Raw genomic sequence first — 17576 nt, 5'->3', positions numbered from 1 at the left:
TGAATGTTCCTTGTCATGACGATCAAAATTTTATGAATATTATTCATGGAAAATTGAATGGAAATGTTTCTTGAAAATGGGAATGGAAATAATTCTTGGAAATAGGAATGGAAATGGTTCCTGGAAATGTCATGACGAATGTTCTCGGAAATGGGAACTGTAATGTAAAAGTAATTCCTGAAAATTGGGAATGTAAATGGAATTTGAACTATATGTTCGGAATAAATAGTGGACTTAGATCTCTAAGTTTGGCATAGGAACTAAAGTTCCTTATCAGACAATGTTTTTTTATTGCCCCTGAAAATGGGAGCGGAAATTGAAATATCATGATCCTAGAAATTGAGAAACATGAATGGAATTTTTCATAATGTTGGTTCTTAAAAATGGGAGCGGAAAATGTGAATTCGGCCAGAATGGCCAAGTGGGAGATGTTGGTGAGGTGGCCATTCGGCCTCATCATGGAATTACTGTGACAACGGTTATAAGAGTGATAACGGTCACAAGAAGGAGAAATTTGGGGGCGATTCCGTTGATTGGAAAAGAGCCGTTTTTCAACGGATCTATTGACTCTATAAAAGAGTTGGAAAATATACGAAGTTAATCAATAAGTTGGAGCCCCAAAACTCTTGCGCTATCTCCTTTTTGACTCTTCTCTTCTGTCTCCATAGTACAACAAGTACCCATTTCAAAAGAGTTGCTTTGGACTGGGTAGTTGAATCAGCTTCTAACTCAACTTGGCATCTCATCATCCCTGTTTCATAGACCACCAATACAACAAAGAAAGCAAAACCATATCTAATCAATCAGCAAAGGTTTCCTGCAAACTGTGAAAACCAACCAGGTTCCTCAAACCACATGGAACCATGTTCCTCAGCAAACTAAAAGACTTAAGTACAGAGATAAGTTATTTCTACCCCTAAAGAAAAAAAAAAAACAGAGATAATATATAAACGTCATACAATAACACAAATAAATCCCAATGCCAAGAAGATTTCCCTCCATCCCTCATTCATTCTGCCACCTCCTCATAGTCAGTCCAGACTAATATCTTCCCATCCTTGTTCTTGAGCAATTTGTAATCCAATCCTTCCAGTATACCTTTGATCTCTGACTCCTCTGCACATCCTGTGATTCCAAAATCCATAGAGGCAACAAGAAAGTTTAATTATAAAATAATACAGATCCCCAACTAGCCATCACAATAATAACTAGTTTACGCATATTTGAAAACCTCTGATGATCCAATAAGGACATTACATTCAACTGTATAAGAACCATTTGAATTCCCACTTGTAAAAGATTTAACTCGACAGAACATTTAGATACTAACTGAAGAACAATAACGATGTTGGGAGAAGGGCAATAAAACAATGATCTGTTATACATCATCCATATGAAGTAGAAAATAATAGCCATTACCGACTCAAGATATTTGCAATCAACTTTTGGAAGACCAAAATCTGAGATAATAGTTTGAAAATATGAAGAAATGAAGGAGCAAGAGTAAACTCAGTATGCAACCCTAAGGATCCTGCAACCCAAATTCTTTTAGTAAACTCATAGGAAAGAATCGATTGTAAAAAATCAGTCTCAGTTTCTATATGGAAAACATAATTGAGGAAATGGTCTAGATTGATCATGTATGTCCATGCTCCAATACACTTGATCCATACACACCCTTAATGAACTTTGAACGCATGGGATGGTCTAGATCCTTGGCTTCTCAAGCTTTCTCGATTATGAATTTTATGTGTTAGAATAATACTTAAATGAAGCAGTTTTATCTCTGGTTTAGATTATCGCTTCCATATTTTATGAGTTAGAATGAAAATGGGCAAAAAATTAATATTATAATAATTCACTGGAGAATGAAACTTCTCTTTTCCCTTATGAGAAAAGGTGAGTGACAAGCTTAGCAGTGAATCTAGCTTCAGACATAATTTGAAGAAGTTGCAAAGAAGTCAATTTTCCTAATTTTTAATTTGTCTATTTTTTTTCTTTCTGACATATGAAGGAAGTAAATATTCCCATCCCTTGTAGTCATAGTCCATCTTTCCATATTGGGCATTGGATATTTGGATTGTTTCAATACCATTCAATCAGTTAAAAAAAAGAAAAAAATCAACATCCAGATCCAACTATGGAGGTTCCCATCCAATCACTGGGTCTTTCAGGAAAATAATTGGTGGTTCAAATGGTTTCACCGTGGTCGGGATGCCTAGGCCAACATCTTTTAAAATCCTAATTGTTGTTGTATTAATTTTTTTTTTTTACAAGAATAATAAAGAATTGAGAAGAACAATGGAAAGCAGAAAATTCATTACAAGTAAGAAGTGATAGAAAAGTTAATTCCAATAAGCAATCAAATATGTTAAAAACCTAGATTTAAAAAAAAATAATAATGAATAAAAACAATGGTAGTAACGTTCAGAAATGGCAAACCTACCTATGCTAATAATAATAAACCAGAAATTGAAAATGTACAAGATTGAAACACTTACATACATTGTCATTCAAACAATCTCGTCAGACCCAATTTCTTTAATTTCATCATCATCATCGTCGTCTTCTTCATCTTCCTCTGCAGCACAAGTAGCAGCAACAACAGCAAGGGAAACATCACTATTGCCAACCTTTCTATCAACGACAACGGCGTTTGATACGTTAGGTGCCTCAACTTCTGAATAAATACAATCAGGAGCCACAACTACAAGAGAAGAATTAGAGTGGACAACATCATTTGCTTGACTTTCAGGTTCAAATTTCTCAGCTGGCCATGACCATTCGATTGTCTTATCTAATTGCTCAAGTTTACAAAAGAATTTGAAGGCTTTTTTCACTCTTTCTTCACCTATTTCAGTTGGATCATCTACATCGATCTCCTTCAGTATGGCCCGTGGGAGGCCAGAGAGGAAAAAATAGAGCATCTCTGCAAAACACTTTTCTAAGAAGTCAAGTAAACTAGAGCCTCTGCTCTGCTCTTGTAGTATGAATTCACAAATGATTGCAAATTCAATTTCAACCAGAGCATCGCGCCTTTCAGCCAATGACGAACCATATATTATTTGCCCAAAAGAAACGGATTGGTTTATAACTTCATAGGCATCCCTAAGGGCATGATGTAGCTGATCTAACTCAGAATATTCCTTGGATTCCTTCTTGAATAGAGGTGAGATGATCTTAGTTCGGAACCAATGGTGGGGATTCTCCCATTGTACCCATACATCCTTTGCTGCTGTCCATCTTGTTTTATCGTGCACGCTGGGAGTATCGGTGGTCCTCTGGTCGATGTAATAAATCATTTCAAATGACTTGTTTAAGATCTGCAATATAGATTCCCTACTAATACGGGAAGAAGAAGAAGAAGAAGAAGATGGCGGTGGCATCAATTCTGCAAACATTCCTGAAAGGACCAACACTGATACGCACGAAACTCTGTACTTGTAGTCAGTAGCTTCCTCCCTCTTTAAAAATTCTTTCCCAATAGCTTCTAATTTTCTTATGAAGAGGAAACATTCTGATTTAGAAGCAGAAGCAGAAGCAGAAGCAGAAGCAGAAGCAGATGCAGAAGCAGAAGCAGATGCAGAAGCAGGACATTTATTAGATATTAATTGGATGAGCTGAGTCGGACTGTCCCTCTTATGTGTATTTCTCCATCTCAGCATGTCTTCCATCCCCATTTCAACTATCCATTTTTTGAAAGTGATCCCACATCCACATGATAATGCAAAGTCCAATATTTCTTTAGACATGTATGAAATCGACATTTGTTCTAACATTTTTTGAATATCATCCTTATCATGCTGATCATGGAAGAAGATTCTCTTGACACTGTACATTGGGATCCCTACGAACGACACGCTGCAACAGAACAACACGATTTGGAGGCCCATAAGCACATCCATGATAAAGTTTTTGGCATGAAAGAGTTTTCTTCTATTGCTGAGGAGCCTAAAAGGTAAGGTCTTCCACTTCAGATATTCTAATTCTCGTTCTGGATTAAAGAAATATGTATATGCATCCACATCAACCCTTTCAGTGTGATTGAAAAAAGAAAACCATCTATAGATGATGGAAAAAGTTCCCACTGCAATGGTTAGTAATTGGACCACAATCATGATGGGAATCGACCAACCATAGTCAGAAACACCACTATTATTGCAATATGTCCTACTCATATTTTTAAGGGCAAATGACCTCAACATGGCTTCTATCACAACTGCTGAAGAAAGGCCACATAGTAACCCAAAAACGTGATGATGTGGAGTTTCACATAACAATGTCTGAGGGTTTCTTGTATAATTGATAACATGGACCTTCACTAATAGTTTTTTCAATCCCTCTACACCCTTTTTTGCACTTTCTGTGTCTTCCGACATTCCAGATCTTGGAAAAAGTCCCCAAGGCTCTCTTTGGCCTCTAAACGCTATAGCAGATGACCACATGAACAAAAGCAATAATAAGGTGCAGACCAAGATAATAATGTGTTCTACTGTAAAAGCATAGATCACACCCGTGCCCATTTGTACACACACGTTAACAACCATAGTAATCACCGTCACGCTCAATGCTGCCATATTGCCAAAGCGTTCGGATGTGCCCATAGTTCCCAACGAGGGCATATAAAACCCGAGTGAGGTGCACAACAATGCTGTGCCCGTGAGCTTGGAGAGTTGATCCTCAGCTCTAGGCATAGATGTGGTCAGATCAAGTGGGATTTTTGTAGCTACTGCCAGTACCGTCAGAGTGAATGAGTTCAAAGGAAACAATTTACAAGGCATAGATGGTTTCTTTCTAATGAATCCATATACCAAATCAAAAGTCATACAAAAGAAGCATACCAGTGTTGCACCTGCGATGTAAAGGCCAATCAAAGGCACAGGTGAAGCATACAATGTTGTATCCAGTTGTCCATTGATACACCCTCCTCTGCCCATGTTATTGTTGTTGCTGCTTCTTCTTCTTCCTCCTTAATTGAAAATGTGAAGTGAAAATTTTGAAGCAATAATCTTTTCTTTTATAGTTTATGTTCAAGTTGAGAAACCTTTACGTTAGCTTCGATTCTAAACTTTTATAATGAAAATTTAACTTCCATGCATGATTCTTTTCTTCAACCGCTACGGACCTAGAAATGTCAATCTTTCCTTCAGGCCCTTTGGACCTAGAAATGGAAATCGTAACCCCATATCATTTTACATTTTTACCACTCCATTACAAATAGAAGTTGATCAGGTGAACGTTAAAGACGTAATTTTCATTTACTGCACTATAGGATAAGAGGGTTTAAATCTCAAATCTCGCTTGCACATTTCAATTTATTTATTTTTTCCCCCCACAAAACCCTAAACTTGTCACTTTTGCACAAATTTTAACCCTGGCGTTTCAGGCAAAGCACTTCTCCTAGCTAGAGATGTCAAAAGAAGTGACAAACAAAAAGAATGACTCTTTTTTGGTTTGATTTTGGTGTTATTGCTCTTCATTATTTGTTCAACCATCAAAAGAATGGATGTAGAATTTAAAAGTGATGACAAACGAAAAGAATGACTCTTTTATAAAGTGATTCTCAGTTCACAATTCTTTAAAGTGAAAGCCAAAGTGCAAAGGTGATATGCTTATACACCATCGAAAGGAAGGAATTCCACCTTTTTTTTCTCTTCTATTTTTAACTTTTAACTTTTTTTATTTTTTTAAATAATATAAGAGTATCACCTTACCCATTTGGGGAAAGAAACAAAAATTCTATAATAGCCGACAAAGGGAAGAATAGAAACCCAAAAATTACCCATTGGGGAGAGAAGCAGAAATTCTATACTTACCAACAAAGGAAAGAATAGAAACCCAAAAAAACTGAAATAAAAAACCAAAACCCTATCCACATCAAATCCAATAAAACTGTACCGGTAAAAGTGATAAAATTGTATTTTCATTACGCCTTTTTTTTCTTGGTATGTAGGATAAAAAGATTAAATAAAAAGACTTAATATATCATTGTTCCATTGGGAGATATTAAAGTTAGCTAAACTGTTCATAGCCTTATGGGATCTATAAATCATGAGAATGACCACGTCATTGTTAGGCCTGAGTCAAAAAGTGATTAGTGATGATATGTCCAAAAATAGAAGGGTCATGCTTGAAGGCCACAATGGCACAATGTGGTTCTACCTTAAAAAAAAAAGTAAAAATAATAATAATAAATAAATAAATAAATAAATCATTTTCTTTGTCATTGCTCCAAATATCTCCAACATCCCAGTTCTTCAATCTTACCTGCTTCAGTCCAAGATATAGTGCCTTTGCACTTGCCTCAAAAGTTTCTCATGTCAATACATAACCAGTGGACATTGTGCCTATTATTGTTGTTGTTATTATATACTCTTATTTTGCACATTTCAATTTATTTATTTTGTCCCCCCACAAAACCCTAAACTTGTCACTTTCGCACAAATTTTAACCCTGGCGTTTCAGGCAAAGCACTTCTCCTAGCTAGAGATGTCAAAAGAAGTGACAAACAAAAAGAATGACTCTTTTTTGGTTTGATTTTGGTGTTATTGCTCTTCATTATTTGTTCAACCATCAAAAGAATAGATGCATAAATTAAATGAGGTGACAAACAATAAGAATAACTCTTTTATAAAGTGATTCTCAGTTCACAGTTCTTTAAAGTGAAAGGTTTGTTAGTGTGCCAATATGATTACTTTAATCATGCGAAATGGGCTTACAAATGGACCCAAAGTGCAAAGATGATATGCATAAACAAAAGGAAGGAATTCCACCTTACCCACTTGGGGAGATAACAGAAATTCTATACTGAGCGACAAAGGAAAGAATTGCTTACTACAAAACCATAAGAATAGAAACCGAAAAAAAAAAACTGAAATAAAAAACTAAACCCAATCCAAAAAAAATCCGATAAAACTGAAAATATCGGTAAAAGTGATAAAATTTGTCTTTTCATTATGCCTACCATTTTTTTTTTTGGGTAAGAAGGATTAAAAAAATTAAATTAGAAGACTTAATATATCAATGTCTGATTGCGAGATATTAAAGTTAGTTAAACTGTTCATAGCCTTATGGGCTATACAAATCATGAGAAGGACCACGTCATTGTTAGGCCTGAGTCAAAAAGTTATCAGTGGTGATATGTCAAAAACAGAGGGTTTATGCTCAAAGGCCACAATGTGGTTTTGCCTTAAAAAAACACAATTTCTTTGTCATTGCTCCAGATTTTTCCAACATCTAGCTCTCTAGTCTTATCTAATTCAATCCAAAATATAATGCTCTTGCACTTGCCTCAGAAGTTTCTCTTGTCAATACATAACCAGGGAATATTATGCTTATTATTGTTGTTGTTATTATAAATGTGGAAAAATGAAACCGAATCGATACCAACCCAACAATGACTGACATGAACTTGTTAGCTAACCCGATAAAAACTCAAAACCATACCATACCAAAACCAAATATTAGTTTGACAATTCAGCTTTGGTTTTGGCTGTGAATACAAAAACAGATTTGGACCAATTAAAATCAGATCGAACAAACGGTTTAACACCCCTATAAGACCTATACCAGAGTTTTCCAGTCTGAGACTTTTTCCAACCCTACTAAGAGGATATCATGGCATCAGGGCTCAACCATCGTGAAACTGAGGAATCTAACTAATCCTATCAGAATCAAAAGACCTTACCCCTCTCATTTGGTTCCATATTAGGAAATTCACCAATTTTATTTTGAATCCTACGAATAAGGAAACAATCTGAAGGTTTTAAAATTCAGGATAGATCTCAATTTATATCAATCCAAATCAGGATTAGATCGTTCAGGATCATATTTGATTAGACATATTTAGTTTTTCTTTTTCTTTTACTCGAAATATCATTTTTCCTTTGAGATTTTATTCCTCAGATCATACCAGTGAATCGGTATTGGATAATTTACGATTGGATTTGATTACCAATCCAATCCACGCGATTTCAACCAATCCTATTTAAAAAACTTTGTAAGGCATCAATAATAAAAGCATAAGAAAAAAAAAAAAGTCTTGACAACTTCATTCACCGATCTAAAACATCTCAAGCCAACATCGAACCATGTTCATCAGCAGTTCTACTTCATTTGAAAGATCCAAACACCCAACTGTGATCAAACCTTGTTGACTAGAACTTTTTGCTCCTTTTTTTCCCCAGCCACATCAGTATGTCCCGTCCCTACGTTTTCCCTAAGGCCGTGTTTGGTTGCAAGAGAAATGGGAAGGGAAGGGAAGGAAAGTGAAGGTAAGCGAAGCAATTTTTTTCTCCTTTTGAGTCGTTTCGTTGCAATAGGAGTGAAGTGAAATTAATTTACCATAATTGTTTGGTTGGATGTAAAATTGATGTAAAATTTTAAAAAACTAATAATCCAACCAAACTCCTCAAAAGATTTTTTTTTTTGGGGTGGGGGGGAGTACTTTTCAATCCAAAACCCACCTAGCTCCTCAAAATTTATATTGGTTAAATGAATCACGTCATTCAAGGTCTGTACCAAATCAAACCAAATGTCATCAGATACTATGTTCTATCACTAATCAAAATAAACCATTTCGTTCTATATATCAAATGAATGTAACATAAATAAATATTTAAAATAATATAAAAGATGATCACAAAGAAAACAGTAATAGATCACAAGTGATAATGACTGAAAGGCCTATTCCAAAAGTCTTCTGGTCAAACAAACCCAACAGGTCAGTAATGCTCCATTTGGTTCAAACCCAAAGTCTTTTGGACAAAACAAACCCAATTGAGTCGCGTGAGAGAGAGAGAGAGAGAGATCGTAGAGTCATGAGCGGGGTGAGAGTCGCGAGAGTGGGAGAGATTGTGAGAGGTTTTTTTTTTTTTTTTTTCCTATTTTGGTGGGGAAATAAAAAAAAGGAAAATTTTTATGGTCAGGTGAAATTTTTTTCACATATAAAATATATTTTCCTTGCAATTAAACATCTAAATTTATTTTTTCTGGGAAAAAAATTCCACTTTACATAAAAAATTTGCATTCCCCTTACAACCAAACAAAGCCTAAATAGTTTGGTTCATGCAGCTAAATAAATATAAACTATTTCCTTCCTCTACTAAGCCTCTGAAGGTGATAATTGATGCTTCCTCAAGGCTTTCTGCTTTTCCCAGTCTGCAATTGTCAAAAATGATGGGAAAATTGGATTAATTTGACTCCAAGGAAAGAAAAAAAAAGAAAGAAATTGTATTAGTCATAGATGAATTAAATAATGTAAGTTCCATATGCCAAAGAGAGTTTCCTCAAGTTTATTGATGTTATAAGAGATTAAAACCTGAGCATCCATGTAGGTACTAAGAAGTTCCTTCTGCCGAACACATTTACCGTCATTGTTCTGGTTCAGCAACAAACAATTGAGGAAGGTTACCATCTCCTTCATGCAAGGTTTCCTAGTTCCAAACTTCTTTGGATTTATATACAAACCACCTTGTTTTCGACCCATCTCTCTTAGACCTACAGAATGCAAGCAGAAAGTTGCTGCCTTAACTGATAAATTGGGGCCCAAATTATATTTTAAACAGAGTTTCAAATTTCAGTATATAACTTGGGCAGGAAACAGAAGAATGAAAAACAAATAAAGACATGCCCATGATAGGAAACACAAAATCATAACAAATTCTTTAGTCGTTACAATAAAAACCCAATACTACCCTTGTTTCTGTTCATTCATTCATTCTACTTGGTAATTGGTTATGTTCTTCCCTGAGAAAGTTGGAGCTTCCCATTGTTAGGCGACCTTAAAGCATAGAAGGAACCTAAAATGGTTAAGAGACTTGACAATAATCAGAGCTTAGTAACAAGAAAAGAAAGGATTACTCCCCTCCTCAGAATTTAAGCTACTGGATCAACAACAACAAATTTGAGATCAGCAGCTAAAAAAGGATTGTATTACTTGGTGTATCAATAAAGCATGTAGAAAAGGGAAAAGCATTCCCCAATACGCTAAGATATACTACTGACACTATGAAACCTATTCCTGACGTTCAACAAATGAAAAACTGAATACCCTAGTCAGATCCCAAAATTTATGTATGTAGTACTGGTGATGCAAGACAGGTTTGGGAAATCTAATACATGTCTTCCTTTGCTGTCCCACTGCCTCCTTGCTGTTAATTGATGAATCCCCATCTCTCATTTTATATAGGATCTGCATTAAGACTTTCAATCGATAAAACAAATAGTAAAAAAGTAAGATACCTTAGTTGTGTCTTTACAAAAGGACTTATTACATATTGATATCAGAAACTAATTCACAAAGGATAAATCAAAACATAATTGTCAAGCTTATGCATTTTGTACCCTGGAAGGCCCTACAAAAATTGGCTGGAGTGAAATGTTTCTCAGTGTAGGTGAAAACAACAGACAATAGAAACAGAGGAAAAGGATAAATCAAGATTGGTGTCTTCAAAACAGGGAAAACATAAACAGAAATATTTTAGGGATTCATCATAGAAAAAATAAAAAATAAAGGATATACTCCCATGGCAAGAAGCCAAAGAAGAGGAAGAGAGCTAAACAGACATAATAGCAGTTATTACTGGACTAGCTTAACAGTAAGCGAAAGATCAAAGAAAGGATTCTGAATCCTTTGAGCATAAATACAATGAATGAAAAGACTACAAAACAATCCCCATCTCCTAGATACATTTGGCAAACATGGGGTTCTAATGGTCACTTCTTCCTCATCACAGTAGGTTTATATAAACTGTGGTGGATGGAAGTTTATGAATAGGGTTTTGGAGGAAAGGTTGATCCATTGCAAAGTGACAAGACCGGAAGGATTGATCAATTGTGGAAACCATGAACAGTTAATTCTCATGAGCAAATTTGTCCTGTACTCTACTGAATAATTTGGTCCAAAGTGGAAATGGAAGTGAAAGCATTGAATGTTCTTATTGATTTTGAAGGGTCTAAAGAGTAGTCTTTGGGAGGGGCATTTTTGGAGAGACCTGCAAAAGAATAAAATATTTAAGATTTAAAGAGAGACCATGCTAGTGTTCTCTGTAGTTAATTACTTGTTAGACTTGTTAACAATAGTTTGATAAAGAAATTAAAAGAGAGAGAGAGAGAGAGAAGGGGCGTGTGTGTGGGGGGGGGGGGATATTGGTTTTGGGTTATAAATTTAAACCTGCATGAATGCATGCACCAACCACCAGAGAAGTGTAGCTGAGGCATAGAAGAAGTGAGATGAAGTTAATGTATCTCAAGGAGTGAAAGCTTGGAAATTGGGAGAGAAACATCATAGCCACTGTCACCATTGCTATGAACCCATATAGTTTCAAGGGTCCATCGGGGTAAATACTTGAGTACACAATCTTGTCCAAACAACAATTTAGGTCAGTGGTTAGTCTTCCATTCATAGAAAAAGAAAGAAAGAGAACAACATCACACATGAATAGATCTATAAATGGGGATACCGCAAAAATGTACATAAAACTCGGCATCAAATGATGTGTATATGCTTTTCCATGTCCTCTCACATCCTGATCATGTGGGCCTCCTTATCGATGAAACTGTTTTCCACATCATGATTGATGTGGCCTGAGAATTTCCTCCCACACTCTTCACATGAGGAACCCTCTCCCATATGCTTTTCTCCCATAAATTGATTTCAATCTAGCACCAAAATGTCTAATTACATTATTATTTTTTATTTTTATTTTTTTTTTTATCAAAAAGTCAGTATCATTCAATTGTCTATGGAGATGTTGGGAGTTATAGAGGTGTATAGTCCCTCATTAGTCATTTGAGACCTCAGAAGTGTCTTTATATTGTGTTATCTCCTCACCTAATAGCTTAGAAGTGGTACTTTGTGGGCTATCTCACTTTATTTAATCAGACTTATCTTTTTCGTTCTCCAGTTAAATATGTAATATAAAGTAACACGTTTGGCCAATAGTAAAGGTACAATGTTACGACCTGGTGGGGTCAAGCTGTCGAAACAACCTCTCGACATTCTCAAGGTAAGGTTGCATAGTTTTTATCCCCCCAGACTTCGCACATGCAGGAGCCTTGTGCATTTTGTACACTTTTTTTTTTTTTTTGTTAGATGTAATATTATCCAACCATTCACATTAACCTCAGCAGATTTTGGGCGGATCAAAATCCTCTGTTTTTCTCATCCATGTTTTTCCTTGTTTTGCTACCTTCATAACGCGACACGTGGACAACAAAGAGACCAACGGTCAAGATTGGGTGAGGATTATTACATCCGGTGCGTTGGTTTTAAAGTTGTCCACTTGTAGCGTTCTAGATGTAGCAAAACAAGGAAAAATAGGGATGAGAAAAACAGAGGATTATTTTCCATTTTGGGCTGGGTCGGACTGGATTAGATTCTGCTTGGAACTCATTCATTACCTAAAATTTCGAAGTAGCGGTTTTTTAGTTTGGGACCCATAACCTATGGTGTGGACCCTATGTCTATGACTATTCTTTCACGACCATTTCCATAACCATTTGGAATTAAAATTCTAGAGAAAGCAGAAATGGGCTTGATGATTCTAGTTTGGGGCCCATTAACTTTGGCTGTGGACCCCATGTCCATATCCTTTCACGACCTTTTCCATTGTCATTGGGAATAGAGGCTAAGAAAGAATAGGAGGAGGTTGGCCAATTGGTCTCGACAGTTCCGGCCTGGTCAGTTTCAGTCGGGCTTAGTCCTTGTTAATTTATGGCCCAACATCGTTACTGACCATTTAGGTAATCGGACATCATAGGCTATGATATGGATATGTTTCTATTCAGTTGGTCAAATCCGGATTCATAATCGAGTTCATAGAAATCAGGCTAATTTGGAAAACTTTCAAGATCTACCAGATAAGAAAATGAATTACAAAACAAGTAAGTTAACATACACTTACGATTTTGTAATTCTCGTTCTTATCTACATAGATCTAGAAAAATTTTCCTATTAAAAATTAATAGAGAAAAAGATTCCCCTATTGATAGTGTGGACTGTGGAGATTCTCATTATGCCATCTTACATAACTAATATTCTCTCTCTTGATTCTCCTCAACAACTTTATGGGTCTCATATTGACAAAATGATTCATTATGGGACATACCTTCACTCCACCCCAACCAGCGATGTTGGTAACCCATGCCCGAATCAATAATAGGAGAAAAGATGAAAAGATCAGTACTACCCAATCGTGCCCCCTATATTCAAACATATGGTTGCGTGAAAAGACCACATTGCATCTAAGTGGATGCCCATGTGAGCTCTCGCATTGGCCCAAGCAGGGTCACACAACCTGGCAACAAACCTCTGCCTTGAATAATAATGTCTTGAAACAAAATGGGGGATATTTTAAACGCACTCAAAATGATAGGAAATGTGATGTGTCACTATCACCTACTCGTACGTGGAGGTGATAGAAGCTTAGAGAAGGAAGAATACCTCAATACATTCTCCGGAAAGCAATATAGTACCAATGGCAACTCCGGTGTTGACAGCTGTTTGGACGATGATTACAAAATAAAACATCCACCCGGAACCTACCATAAAGGTTAAAAGGAAGGGAATTACAAAATTATTTAAAATATTAAAAATCTATCCTTTAAATTCAACTCAATTTTAGTTTCATGACAATTTATTTGTAATGGGGAAAAAAATATGGATTGTAGATCCTGATATGTGTCCGCATATTAAGATGTGGGGTCCACATTGATATTCTTTCTTATGTCTTAGTTTTATAAACTATATGGACTTTATGTGGATGATATTGTTTTCACAACCATTGGTGCAGCCAGATTTACTATGGCATTGATGTCAAAGGAAACCCTCGCTCTCTATTTCAATTTAGTTATTGGAACTTGGGAGCTAAATGAATCCCCTAACCCTAAGGAAAGCCCTTATGCGATTTCTCAATCTTCCTCCCTACCCCAATATCAAGCAGATTTCTTTTGCATGCCCCACCAATAGTTGTCTCGGGGAAAATATCATCTATATGAGACATTGAGACCCACATATTCAAAGTAAGAATAAGAGAAAGAAAATAATAAAAATTTATGCGAGAGGAAATTGCGTTCTTGCATCGTATGGAAACTTTTCTTTTCTTTTCTAGACATCCAAGCATTGCCATAGTTTTTTCTTCAACGAAAACTTATGTCCCTGTTTACATAAGTGAGACACACTGAATAAAGTTTAATAATAATTTTTTAGGCATTTTTATTAGGAGAGGTTATCTCATGCCCCATCCTCCATAATGAGAGAAATAATATCATTTACATGGGACCCATATAATTAAAATAGAAAAATACTAAAAAAAATGAGGAATATAAAAAGAAAACAAAAATAATTTAATGACACAATCATTACCAATAATAATTAAATACTTTTCTATTTTAAGTTTGTATTACTCCCTAAACCTCTCTAGTTTTGCCTAATGGACTTCATCTTGAGGCACCGTCACTACTGGTGAGGTGTATATAGTTGTAGATTATTTTTTAGTTTGTATTATTTCTTCTTTCTGTGATATTTTAGCTCTTTAAGTATAGCAATGCAAAAATGAAACTATATAGGGATCAGGAAGTGAGTTCACATCATCTGCAATGAGTGGTGAGTATTGGACGATTAAGAATAAGGCATATATTTTAAGGGGCTCTCAATCATCTAATGTTCACTGCACCGATGCTATGACTACAGACGATTTTCACAAGTCATAAAGTGAGAACACAAAAATCCTCCGCATAGGTAGTGAGTGGCATTTAAGATTCAACGAGGTGAATGCCAACCGTTGGATGTTCACAACCACTCACCACTAACTAACCGAAGTGGATTTGAGCCCGAAGTGGGACCCAGAACCGTACGCAGCATCCTAAAGCAACTGAGTTTACGTAAATGAATAACAGAAAGTGATTCATATCACTGATACTGTGACGTATGCATAGAGAGAGAGAGAAGTTACCGAAGACGTCGGCGGCGAGTTCCCGGAAGCGAAAATGACGGCGACCTTGTTTCTCGCAGTGATCGAGGACCTTTGACATTAGATAATAGGCATAAAAGGTGACGAGTCCTATAACCGTTAAACAGAGGAATCCCACCGCCCATCCCATCCCACTAAATGTGTACGGCAACGCCAATATCGTCGGACCTACTATCGCCGTCGTCAAATGATACCCTGCGTGCCACCACTTCCCTAATAAAAAAACAAATCAAATTAGGTTTTCAACAAAACACCGGCGAAGAAGAAGAAGAAGAAGAATGATCGGAATAACAAATTAAAAAAAAAAATCACCTTTCGATTCAAGAACAAACTGAACTCCGGCATCATTTTCCCGGCCATTCTCCTCTGGTAAACCTCTGGGTTTTGAAATCTCTTCATCCATTACTAATGTGTGTGAATTCTGGGTTAATTAACTCACACAAATATATACACAGAAGATGCCCTGAGAAGGGTTTCCAAGTGGAAGGCGTTGGAGTGAAGAAGCCAGACACGTTGTGGCTTCTTCTTCTGTCCCCTTCTGGCCTCTCTGCTCTTTCAGACCTTCTCCTTTGAATTGAGAGCTTCTTCGAGAGCCCAGAGACTCCAGACTCCACAGAGAGGGTTATGGTGGTCCTCTCTGTTTTGCCCTTTATTTAATGAAAACCAATAAAAACGGCAATGATAGACCAAGATCCAGAATGGATCAATCTTGTTGGAAGTTATTGCCCAAGAAAAGGAAAAGGTTACTTCCGGATTAGGGATGATAAATAAAATAGAAATCAGATAAAATTGTATATCGAAATGATTTTCTAGCATCACGGAAGGATCGGAATCAAATCAAGGTAGATCTATTGGGATCAAAGAAACTAGGGGACAAAAAATATATTTTTTTAATTAATAAATTAAATTAAATTGAAAAAGAATTATGAATGTCTCGTTATATTGACATCATCATGAAATCATGTATTTATCGAGGAGAAAAAAAGAGAATTCCGCATGTTTAATGAGGAGAAAGACGTTGACATTGATCATATGTACGTCCTAATATTAAAATGATGAGGGTTTTCTATGCATGCGGCATGTAGAGGATCATCTAATGATATGTGGCAAATTGGTATCGTGTTGAATTTGAAGGGGAAAAAAAAAACTTATATCAGATGTTTGAACTGGGATCTTCTCATGTGACCTCTTTAGACTTCGTGCCTGAGCGTTTTTTGTCATTGAATGTGTCGGACGCTCTATTGCATTGCAGAGGAATTCAATCCTGTTTGAGTCCACTCCAAACCAACTTTTTTTTTTTCTAATATTCCTTTTTAAACGTTTAGGTTGGGGGTCAAACATTTAGGTGGAATTTTAAGTTAATTCAAATGGAAATGAAGAAATTTTATTGAAATATACAAAGAGGGATAATTTGGGTATTTCAAATACAAGAAAATAAAGAGAGGTGAAGGTTTAATTGGGGGAATGAAGACAAAAGTATATTTTCAAAGACTTAGGCTGCGTTTGGTAACATTTCTGTTCCAGAAACAACGTTTCGTGTCAAAAACAGAAACTGAAGTTTCAGTATCAAAATGTCATTTTTTTTTAATGAAACTAGAACGACGGAACTGTCTTTTGTCATTCCTTCAATTCTCGTTTCTATCAATTTTTTTTTCAGTTTTTGTTAAAAAAAAAAACGAAACACACCATAAATGCACCAAACGATTTATTTCTTTTTTTCTTTCCCATGGAACGAAAAAAATCTAGAAACATTTTCATGGAACATTATCAAACGCAGCCTTAGACTAAATCAATATTGGATAAATATAAGGAAGTAATAGAAATTTCTAAGTATTCCCAAGTATTTTTTTTTTTTTTAAGTTCTTAATTGAAAACCCCAACAAGGCACAGAAATTATAAAGGATTAGCGTAGTGGAACTAAAGGGTGAGTTGTTTTTGTTGGAAGCATAGGATGTCAAAAACATTCATCCCAAATCGGTCGGACCGATCAAAACCAACTGGCCGAATCCAAATCAAACCTTGGTTTGATTTCTGGTCAGATTCTATAGAATCGATAGAAGATGAAACCAAATTAGATCGGCTGAATTCATTGATCAAAACCGAAAACTAGACAAAATCCAATAAAAAAAATTGTGACTGGAGTGATATTATTTGGCTTAGAAACACAATAAATAAATAAATAATAATAATAATAATAATAAGAGTTCCCCATTAATTTTGTTATGTATACATGTAAACTCAAAATCATATTAAACCAGAGCCGATAGTAGCTCAATTACAAATCGATAGTAAATTTGACCAAACCAGATAGAATATAAACTAAAAACTTCCTTAAAGGATTGGTTTCTGCTTCATCCAATAACAAACTAAAAACAATTCAACCCAATCTTAACCAAATCAACCTAACAAAGCTAGAAGAAAACTAAAAGGGTAAAAAGATAAAAAGGAAAAACTTTTTCAGTCAATATACTATTGACCTCTCCTCTTATATGAGAATTCTCCCCCTCCCCTTCCCCCCACTTTTTACAGGAGTATCGAATGACAACATTATAGGTGTTTTTAGAACTTCACACATTGTATAATTGCCCCTTGTTTATTCTCAAA

General features: G+C 35.7%; 2 protein-coding genes across 5 annotated transcripts; both read right to left on the bottom strand.

Annotated features, from left to right (window-relative positions):
• Window positions 1–817: 817 nt before the first annotated feature.
• Window positions 818–4811, bottom strand: LOC122075798. 2 transcript variants are annotated; one of them, XM_042641081.1, is made up of 2 exons: window positions 2506–4811; window positions 818–1125 (listed from the first exon to the last, which is right to left on the bottom strand). In XM_042641081.1, the coding sequence occupies exon 1, from the start codon at window positions 4779–4781 to the stop codon at window positions 2514–2516; it is 2268 nt and encodes a 755-aa protein (XP_042497015.1). In that variant the 5' UTR covers window positions 4782–4811; the 3' UTR covers window positions 818–1125; window positions 2506–2513. The 2 variants fall into 2 exon arrangements, with proteins under 2 accessions (XP_042497015.1, XP_042496934.1); XM_042641000.1 differs by having other exon boundaries at window positions 2502–4810.
• Window positions 4812–8955: 4144 nt separating this feature from the next.
• On the bottom strand, window positions 8956–15765 carry LOC122075933 (probable GABA transporter 2). Of its 3 annotated transcripts, XM_042641192.1 has the most exons (6): window positions 15285–15765; window positions 14955–15185; window positions 13445–13542; window positions 11174–11360; window positions 9320–9498; window positions 8956–9159 (listed from the first exon to the last, which is right to left on the bottom strand). In XM_042641192.1, the coding sequence occupies exons 1-6, from the start codon at window positions 15373–15375 to the stop codon at window positions 9136–9138; spliced, it is 810 nt and encodes a 269-aa protein (XP_042497126.1). In that variant the 5' UTR covers window positions 15376–15765; the 3' UTR covers window positions 8956–9135. The 3 variants fall into 3 exon arrangements, with proteins under 3 accessions (XP_042497126.1, XP_042497278.1, XP_042497199.1); XM_042641344.1 differs by lacking the exon at window positions 11174–11360 and having other exon boundaries at window positions 9320–9379; window positions 15285–15745; XM_042641265.1 differs by lacking the exons at window positions 8956–9159; window positions 9320–9498 and adding an exon at window positions 10420–10994 and having other exon boundaries at window positions 15285–15761.
• Between the last annotated feature and the right edge of the window lie 1811 nt (window positions 15766–17576).

Source organism: Macadamia integrifolia, chromosome 1, assembly GCF_013358625.1.
Source record: "Macadamia integrifolia cultivar HAES 741 chromosome 1, SCU_Mint_v3, whole genome shotgun sequence".
Lineage (NCBI taxonomy): Eukaryota > Viridiplantae > Streptophyta > Magnoliopsida > Proteales > Proteaceae > Macadamia > Macadamia integrifolia.
The sequence above is the reverse complement of the archived record's forward strand: the minus strand, read 5'-3'. Positions and strand labels throughout refer to the sequence as shown.

What these genes read in the sequence shown, in the direction of transcription:
- LOC122075933 (XM_042641192.1), bottom strand. Translation starts at nt 15,375, where the DNA reads ATGGATGAAGAGATTTCAAAACCCAGAGGTTTACCAGAGGAGAATGGC. An exon ending in TGGTGCATGCATTCATGCAG is followed by an intron (nt 9,499 to 11,173) that starts GTTTAAATTTAT and finishes TGCATTCTGTAG; the next exon opens with GTCTAAGAGAGATGGGTCGA. An exon ending in GTACCTACATGGATGCTCAG is followed by an intron (nt 9,160 to 9,319) that starts GTTTTAATCTCT and finishes TGACAATTGCAG; the next exon opens with ACTGGGAAAAGCAGAAAGCC.
- LOC122075798 (XM_042641081.1), bottom strand. Translation starts at nt 4,781, where the DNA reads ATGCCTTGTAAATTGTTTCCTTTGAACTCATTCACTCTGACGGTACTG.